Source organism: Pygoscelis adeliae, unplaced genomic scaffold (genome assembly GCF_000699105.1).
Source record: "Pygoscelis adeliae isolate BGI_AS28 unplaced genomic scaffold, ASM69910v1 Scaffold467, whole genome shotgun sequence".
NCBI classification, from domain to species: Eukaryota; Metazoa; Chordata; class Aves; order Sphenisciformes; family Spheniscidae; genus Pygoscelis; species Pygoscelis adeliae.
The window spans coordinates 941327-951226 of NW_008825253.1; the positions used below are offsets into that span (position 1 = coordinate 941327).

At 46.3% G+C, this 9900-nt stretch overlaps 1 protein-coding gene across 1 annotated transcript in view; it reads right to left on the reverse strand.

The window, feature by feature from the left end:
* The window catches only part of LMF1 (lipase maturation factor 1), a 197654-nt gene extending 194154 nt beyond the window's left edge, over positions 1–3500 (reverse strand). The window contains exons 1-2 of the mRNA XM_009329414.1: positions 3497–3500; positions 1753–2062 (exon numbers count right to left, since the gene is read on the reverse strand). Coding sequence (XP_009327689.1) covers positions 1753–2062; positions 3497–3500 — 314 coding nt within the window. The remainder of the gene's footprint in view (positions 1–1752; positions 2063–3496) is intronic.
* Between the last annotated feature and the right edge of the window lie 6400 nt (positions 3501–9900).

The window sequence follows — 9900 nt, forward strand, 5'->3', positions numbered from 1 at the left end:
GCTGGCCAGCTCATTGTCTTCAGAGCTGCAGAGACCTAATGCCTGGCCGTGAGCTTCTAACCCCCTTAGGAAGAGGCATTTGGACATGGTCTGCTGGACACCAGTGGTGGTTCGGTGCAGCAGTGGAAAAAGGCTCCCCTCTCTATCCCCCGCCCTCCGCCTCGCCCTTAAAGACTTGAAAGATGAAAAAACTGCCATGCATTCAACAGGCAAAACTGGATTTCTTTTGGCAAAAACTTGAGCGTTCTGCAGGACTGTCACCCCTCCAGCACCGGCAGAGGAGACATCACACCTCTGCCTTCAGTCTGCCTGTACCAGGAAAAGCAACTGGGAGCAGAGGACCAGCACAGAACACGACTGCCCAGCAAGACACGGAGAATACATTCCAGCTAGCTTTTTTTAAAAACAAAACTATAACGACATTATAACACTGCTACAGCAGCGGCACCAATACACTGAGCGCTCCGGAGTGCCTTGTGGGCACTAACGAAGAAAGCCTGTCATGTTAATGTCTTAGTTAGCCCACTACTTCAGGAGCAAGCCAGATCAAAGCTTCAGCCTCAGGAGTCACTGCAGGTCGAGCTTTCAGCTACAAAACCTTTGCAGCTCGAGGGGGAGGTTGTTAGGGTTCCCGCCCGCCCCCCCCGAAACGCAAAGAGAAAGAAGTCAAGGAACACATCCAGATTTTGCTGCTACAATGACACAGGCTCCTGTATCTCTGGAAATGAGAGCAGGACGATGCTTGAATTCTTGCCCTGTAACATAAAACATCTAGAAAAATAGACAAGCGATTTTGGAATAACTTGGAAATGGGCTATGGAAAACTATCCACCAAGTTATTTTTCAAATTTTGTGGCTTGCTTTCACAGTCTTAAGTTCACGCTGAGTTAAGAGCTCAGAGAACAGAGCTTTTCAGAAAACTGAAGCTGTTATCCTTCACCCACTTACATACCATCTGGAGTAGGATAGGAATGAATGGGACAGGACAAGACGCAGGGCTGCCCAAGCACATGCAAATCCTTAAGATTAAATCCACTGAGGTCATCTATACGGAAGGTGTCCTGTAGTGTGTTGTAGAGCTGGAACATCTCAATGACACAGCTGTATCATGTTCACAGCTTGGGCACCCCTTCATGGCATGACTTTTACCTCCCCAAAGTTACCACATCACCTCTGCTACAGGCAGAGAGGTACTTGAAGAGGTCAGCTAATGAAATGTGGTTTCCTAAAGGCCCATCCTCTTAATAAAGGTACTTGGTGTCTTGACAACTGAAGGACCACCTAAAGCCTTTCATTTTGCACCGCAGTCTTTCCCTGCAGCAAGGCAATGTGCAGACACTATTTCTCCTTTACTTTTTCCCCACAGGTTTTATGTATTTATCCTGAGTGTTCCAGCTCTCTTCTGGATAAAACTTAAAATTGAGAAACCATCTCAAAAGTAATTATTAGGGGAATTCCCTTGCAACAGCCATGAGGGAAAGTACTACACAGCAAGGACAACGCGTAGCATGGCACGTTATGCAGCCAATTTGCCTCTCACAGAGGACAACAGAAATCAGAGCAGATATCCCAGGTAAGAGAGAGCGCAGGGGCATGCCCATAATTCATTTCTGCCAAATGCTTTCCTTATCTCACATTCCTGCATCGCTCCTTAACCAGATTACCAACCTCAAATGGTAATAGAAAGTCAATGTGTACAATGAACAGCAAGAGATTACAGAGAAAAACAAAGCAGAGAGATTGTTAACCTACCAGATCTGTCCAACATTGACTAACGAGAGGTAAAGGACCCACAGGACAGCCATGAGGACCATGTTTGCACATCCAGTTACCAATACAAAGGCTGAAGTTGCCAGGCCAAACAGGGAGAGGTAGTCCAAGATGCTGTCCATGTCTGACCAGTCCAGAAACCAGATGATTGTTGGCGCATAGCTCAGAGCATCCAGGTTTATCTTCCCTTTGAAATACTTTTTGACGTTCTGCAGGTACAGTTTACAAGGGAGCAGCCCCTTCTCTCCTATTAGCTGCTTGTTTTGGTGATACGCCACCAGGAAGGCCACAACTAGAGGAAAACAAAGGGGGGGGGGAAACAACAGTATTAGAAATCATTCAGGCTGAAGTACATATTTTGAGTCCAGAGTCACAGAAGTATATTCATGCCTCGGGAAGGAATTTATTCACATATCCTCATCTCCATTAAAATACAACACAGTCATTTCTATTAACCACGGTGCAGAAGGCAGAGGAATTCTATAAATACTGTCTCTGCCTTCACACCAGGAAATGGCACAGAGTCTGTTTTGAGATAATTTTCTCCTCAACAGCTGTAAGGGACATGCCACTTGCTTCAGGCAAACTCAACAATGCAGTTCTGGGAAAAGCTCCCTGTAACTGAGCGACCTGACCCAATGTAGAAACAGGAGGCTCAGCCCAGCTCCGTTAGACTCTGCGTGACCCTAGGTTAGTCACACACACTATTCATCTCCTAATGCAGATGAGGAAAACAGCTTAATTGCACTGCAGAGTACAAGTGAAAGTAATATATTAATTTCAAGACTTTCAGACAGAATTTCCTTTCTACAAAAAGCATTTGGTAAGGAGACACCGAGAAACCCTCAGTTCACGCACGAATACTGGGGAGCACAGCTGAAGCAGCCAGAAGAGCACACGCAACTCCCTTCAGCTTTGCAGCAGCAAAGACACAGCTGTACTTTCTGACCCCTCCTATTTCAGTTTCACAAAACATTTTCCCCTGTAAATAGACAACAGCTCCAGCGTGGGTTTTGTTGTTGATGGTGATATACAATGTCTGCTGCTCCCAGTACAAATAACCCACAGCAGACCGACAGCAGATTGTGCCTGCAAGGTTATGCTTTGACTTTAGAGGACAACATATCTGCATTTTTACATATCGCTATCTGTGCATCTATCAAGTATTGGATTTTATGCTTACATTGAAAACCCTTAATATTTCAAAATATTGTTAATGAGACAGCTTAAACCCAGACACACCATTTAAGAGGTGTCTAAAGGACACCTTAATTCTTCTGGCAGTGTAATGGTTAATGGTTATCCATCGCAATCGCAAAAGACAGTAGTTATGCTATGGGTTGACCTTCTGGATCCTCTCACATCCTGGTAGGTTGGAAATACAAAGTCTTAATATTTTCCTGTCCTCTAAATTGCTACTTTTTATATGTCACTACAGCTCTCTCATTTATAGTGTCTATGCTCTTGCACTGGACAATCTTAGAACAGCCAGATGCTTTTTTTAACAGCACATAAGCAATTTAATTACAGATTATAGACCTAGAATTTGATGTTCTACAGAGAAAGTTGGTCGGCTTCTAGGGATTATCTCATATTTTAGGAATCTCCTCCAGTTACCAATTTGCAGTTCGTAACTGCAGTAATCTCCATTTCGCAGAAAAAAAATGATGAAGGCCAACATTTTCTGATTATGCTTCATACATTTTGCTCCCAGCAGCTAACTTACCCATCTTTCAAACATTATCCAAACACCAGCCACGTCACATGCAGCAATACCAGAGGTCTTGCAAAAGGCCGATCTGTCTCCCCCCCAGCCTTCCTCAGTTAATGATCAAATCTGTTTCCTTCCTTATCTGAATACCGTCATTCTGCAAACAAGAATTCTGGTGTTCATCTGGCTGGTGTCTCTCACTGGGAACACTGGTGGAAAGTCTATGTGAAACTATACCCTGAGTTCAGGCCTGGATTCCCATTTCTTTGAAGTTCGACTAGCAACCCAAAGTCTGCAGCCCCAGGGAATAAAAATAAATGTCCCATTCCCCCCAGACACACACAAAGGTCTCCAGTGGATTTCAGTTAATCCACTTAACACTTACTCCATCACTTTGCACATGGCGTGTGTTTTGTTCGCATTTGAAAAACCACTAAAACTCACAGTCCAACGCATATCTGAGGTCACTGGGAGGGTTCCCATTGATTTCAACAGATCCTGAATCACAGCGCTAACACAATGACGTTCGGGGTTTAACTGGCTGCATCTCTTTCCGTCCATCTTTTATACGCAGTGAAGGATTTTACAAACTAATAAAAAGACATGCAGAATATTTTACTCAATTACGGACAGGGAGGGACAAGAGAAAAAACGGATCGCAACACTAAAGAATCAGCTTTGGACCTCAAATTAAGTGGTTTATATTTTAGAGTATTCATATTTTTCTACCAACACTCTGTTCAGCACAACTGTGTAATCAGAAAGCCTGACACATGAAACAGGCAGAAATGTAATGCTTCTGAGCCTCAGACAACTTAATATCTTCATTTTTGGTTTAAAAAAAAAAAAAAAGACCAACTCTGCCTTAAAACTCCATGGCTTGATTTCCCTTGATTAGCACTGCAATTTGCTGCACAGTTTTCCAAAAGTGCTAATCAAATTCACCTCTAAATGCTACAGAAATTGCTGCCCCAACCCATAACTGCTAAGCAGGTTTTTTCCTAAAAAAAAAAAATCTAAATTAGACCCCTGCACAGTATGCAAGATAAACAAGGAAAGGGTAAATTAGGAAAAAGAAACTATAGCAATTGCAGAAAAGTACACATTGTATGTACAAAATACTGTACAGCCTTTTTAAGTCTGAAAGCAGCAAAGACTGCATTATAGGTTGGCATGAACTGCACATCTAAAGATTGCCCAGTTTGGGCTCCAAAGTGGTTTTCTCCCAGAGCACCGATTTCTTACAAGACGCTGCAGTGCTGATATTTCATATATTACGATTTCACAACTAAATCCCATCTGCAACAGCCCTAATCTGGTGAAGAACTTACCTAACCCAAACCAAATCCTGACCGTTCCACCTACGTTTCGATCCATCGCCCTCCCAAGCCATCGGGGCCCACGTCCGGCGAGCGCCGTTTATTGCTCACACGTGTGCAGCATTTCCTAGACGTGCTGCTCTGTCCCGGATCCAGCTCCCTCTCCTGGACACTCCCCAAGCTGAGCCACTGTCTCGCACCGTGCTCCCTCTCCACTCATCTCCAGCGTCTTTTGGAGCACCTTTGAAGGGCACATCACTTAGGCAGCACCCGCTTCTCAAACCCCACCACCAAATCGTCTAGACCTACTCTCCCAAGGCACCAGCTAAGCCTTCGAGAGGCCTCACCGTGTAGGCAGCAGTTCCCATGTTACCAGGCACATGCAGTAGTTGAAACTAAAGACAAATTCTGCAAAGGATTTCAGCAACACAGGAGATGCACAGATCCAGGGGGAAAAAAGGGAAGTTATTTATCAGCTTGTCATTGCTTCCTCTCCCTGAACTCCTCTCGAGAAACTGTATCCTTAAGCTGACTTATAACACAGATCCTGCTCCCTTCTCCAGGAACCTTCCCTTTGATCTTGGCTTAGTCGGGGCAGGGGGGGGAAAAGTCCCTTTTGCCCCCAAAGCCTGTGCTTTTCTTCCTCTTCCTTAACCCCTATTCTGAAACTTCTCTCCTTTTGGCCTCATATTTGGGGATTTTCCACTCTCCATCTTCCCACTCCCTCCAGGTAAACACGGTCAAACAAGTTTGCTTCCACCTTGGGCACTGGCTGGCATGCTCACTGCACTGCCAGGGCACGGGGCAAGGTTAATCGCTTCTCTTGTTTGTCCTGTAGCTTCTTCCTGGCAAGAGGGTGGCAGAGCAGTTCTGTTACATGAACCAGAATTCACCAGTTCGAAAGTCAGCCGATGCTGGGGGGACCCACCTACGCAGCATGCTGGGTTCAACGCCATGGGGTCCAAGGCACTGAGTCTGCTCGAGCAACGGCACTCCCCCCGCCTCAGCCTCTCCAAACGTTCTGTAAAGCTCTGCTCCTGGGTGTCTGCAAGGTTCGTGTCAGCCCAGGGATGTTCTCATCTCTGGCAGCAAAAAGAGAGGGTCTTACCCAAAGGGATGCTGGAACAGTGAAAGAGAGTCTGAGCGGGCAGCCGATAGCCGCTGAGCATCGCTGTTAGCCAGGCAAGCGGGCAGTGTCTCAGTCACCAACAGAGCTGCGAGACTGCATCTCGCTCAGGAGAAGCTGCTTTCCTCCTGAGCAAACCTGACTCCTGGATTTGCAAACTTTGGGTAATGTGTTTATCAGTGTCTCCTGTCAGTTCAGGGTTCATTTTTTCCTACAAGAACAGCACAAACACTTGCATTCCTACGCACCAGGCAGCTTGCCTCCACCAGCACCTGAGCTACCTCCAGCTCGGGCATATACTGCACCGAGGAGTCCACGGTGGATTCCCCCAGGATGAAGAAGGCTAACGCAGGGCCTGATCCAGAGTCACCCACTCCTTCCAGCCTCTTTAGCAAGCCAAACTTGCTAAATGTTTGGCAGAATGACTCTCACTTTCTGGTATCATCTTACAAAACGAGAGCATAACTGAGAAGGGCGCTTTTTCAGAGTTCAGGATGCACTTTGCTGACCAGGATGCAGAAGCCGATGTTTTCCCATAACTGTCCTTTCCGGCATCACACACTTCTACGATGTGAGGCCATGGCTGGGCTCCTAATTCAGGGACATCCCCTGCAGACTCCCAGCACAGCTCTGCACACCTTCAAGTCTCCAAACCCAGCATAAAACCCCATCACCTTGCCCATCACCCCTGTGGCTGCTCACTGCCTGGACTTTTTACCAATACTTCCTGGATTTGGGTATCTTCAGCCCATGCCAGTCTCCTCCCTCTCTCCACCTGAAGCACTGCGCCATCCTTCAGACTATTTGCTCCTTTGCAGATTGAAAAAAACTCAGCCTCAGCGACTCCCATGCTCCCTCCCACTCAGGAGGCAGATGGAGCCTTTGACAGCTCACATGGGAGCACGCTCCTCTACCTGCTGCGAGCTGATCTTTACATAAGTAATACATGTAAATTGTCATCAACTGCTAATAGACCTTCACTACTTATTCTCACCTCAGAAGGTGCTGTACTGTACTTTTCCATTAACTTCCCCCCTCCACCTTCTCCTTCCCCCCTGCAAACTGCAGGCATTCCTTGTTCAAACCCACATGCTACCAATAAACACAACCCAAACATGCAACACAAGAGTCACCCATCTGAAACGATTTGGTCTATCCATATTGCCCTGTCACCTCAGTTCCTTTCCCTCAGTCCAGGCTCAGCCTGTCATGGTAGGAGAATGAGAGAATCCCATTCTTCATGCTCTGTAAAGATTTAAAGATGTGAAATCCAAAACTTTCCGGTCATATGGCTTTCTCTCTCCCCCCATTAAAAGAAGTCTTAACTTTTACTTAAAGCCCAAACCACAAGAAGAAATGAACCAAGAGCACAGAGCTTTGCATGAAAACCAAACTACATTTTGCACACACACAAAAAATCTGCCTGGAGCCATATATCAAGTGCACCTTTGACCCAACAAGGCATTCAAAAAAGGCTCTACGCTGGATGCTGGCAAACTGAGGTTGTACTACTGAAGAGAAGAAGGGGGATAATAAGCATGGTCTTTTCATTATTATCAGAGAAATGAATCAAGTAAGTTTTCAATTGATAAATTCCCCTGCAAAGTTCTGCAACACAGAAGCAACAACACCGTAGCACTGAGCGAAGAGCCAGAGTGAAACCAAGCACCCCCTTTTCATCTTGCAACCCTACAGCCACAAATAAACACACAACAAAGTAGCCTGTTCTTAACACTTTCTTGTTTTATTGCCATTCGCAGCAAAGCTAAAGACTTCAGGATGGTTGCTTTGGAGGCTTTTTAAGCGCTTATCTCCCCATTGCCTCTTCGTTTGAAATAATGTGAAAGCAAATAGAAAAGGCTGGGCTGTGGCACTGCTAAAAAGCTTCCCCATAGGACCCAGGTTGTTCAAAACCACACCAGCGGCAGCCCAGCCTGCAGCTGGAGGATGCCCTGAGAAGATCCCTCTGCTCCAGACCAGCTCTGGGCAAGCAGCAAACTGGGAGACTGATTCTCTCCTTCTTGGTTCTTGTTATCATTTCCCTTAAGCTATCACTGCTTGCTATGAATTTATCTTCCCACAGTGAAAGTGCTTTTTTCAGGACCAAACACACTTCTGTCTTGCTTACACAGCTCTTCCGTGCAGAGTTAAACGGGGGGCATGTAGCTTGCTAAGAGGACACAGTGCTAACATACTGCCTTTGTTGTGCAGACTTGCTAACAAGCATCGTGCTGAAATAAAACCTTTCAGGGGAGAAAAAGGGTCCGAAGATGTACTATAACCCTGACTAGGCAAGCTGAAAGCTACTGGGAGCCTTTTAATATAACTGAGGAAGAGAAGGGGGAAAGCAGGGGAGATGGCAGAGAGACAGAGAGAGGAGGAAGGACACCGGGGAGAGCCAGGAACCTACAGGAAGCCAAACCCCCCTGAGAAGGCTTTAGATTTCAGAATTAGGAAGAAGTAGCATGAACCTCCCGTAGCTCTAGCTCTGGGGAAAGAAAATACTACTATTAAACAATACATAAGGAGAAGGAAGATAAACTGGATTTAAATAATAGCTTTTATTTCAAAGCACTCTACAGAGCCTGGCTGAAATTGGGAAGGGTGGTATCTAATTACTTAAACTTCTACATCTGGAATCTGATGATAGTAATCATCCAAAATGGGCACTTAACAACGATTTAGAAGGAGGGTGAAGGGAGCAAATAATGCATGTTTGTTGTCAAGAGCTTTAGGACCAGCTATTTACCTGTAACAGGACTTCCAACAAGACCCCAAAGGCTTTCTGTATTTACAAAATGTCAATTCCTGCCGTAAAGAACAAACACAGAGTGAAGGACCAGGACAGAACACCTTCAAATCTCAAAACGGCATTTCTCCAAGCCTCCCTGCCCCATGAATTACTGTATTAGAGATTGCAATTAGCCAGTGACAGACAGGTTGCAACGGTGGAAGGCTGTGAGACAAGTCTCTTCAGTGGGCACACCAGTACTACACAAAGATGCCTCTACAGAAACAGAGAGAGGGGTCTGGGCAGCAGAGCACAGGGAGAGACCTACACAATTGTTCTCTTCCTCAGTGTTCGGGGCTGGATTCTGTGTTACTTCACACTCTCCTCCTCCAGAAGGGTTTTACGACTTGGTTTGCCCACACTTACTTGGTGAAGTGGAGAAAGAGGTCCCAGATCTGAAAATGTCTCTGAGGGCTGTCAGTGATAAGAATTTAAGCGTCACCTAATTTACAGGTGAACAGCGCTAGCTACTATTAAAAACAGAATTGCACAGACAGGCATTTCATTTACCTTAGTGCTCAGCTGGGAGGACCCCACTGGCACAGCCCTGCTGCGAAAAGCAAAACCCCACTGAGCACTTTCAGCTTGGTTCCATTTTCCCCTTTCTTCCCATTCCTGCAAGCAGCAGGTGGTTTTGGTCGCTGGCCTCCATGAATCAGCAGATCCTTTCCCACCTTCCCATCTCTAACCTGCCTCTCAGACAACACCTGCTTTGCCAGGGACTTCCCGGGCTCTGGCTGCTTCTGGAAACCCCCTTCAAAAAGAAAGAAGAGGAGAGCTGTTATAACCAAAGTGGGTGGGGGAGAAGGGAGGGCACACAGAAGGACACGTCACGCCTACCTTGCTCTGCCTGTCCTTCTTCCACAGGAGAAGGATCCAAAGAGAAAGCATCTCCCCAGCTCACATCAGGCAATAAAACAGCCTCTCAAGAGTGGAGTGAGGGGCAGGAGGGAAGTGACAGGCCCCCAAATCACGCTTGGCAGTTCTGCCCCTCACCTCAGCTTCACTGTACACCCCAAATCACGTTTTTGTCCATCCCATCCACAGGGTCCTTCACTCTCCCACCTCAGAGAGAGAACAAGCTTTCAGCTCACACAGCTGCACTAATAGGCAGGAGCTGCAACCATCAGGGGGTGACCACTTGCCTGGTACTTTAAAACAAGGTGCCCCCAAAGGATTTGTT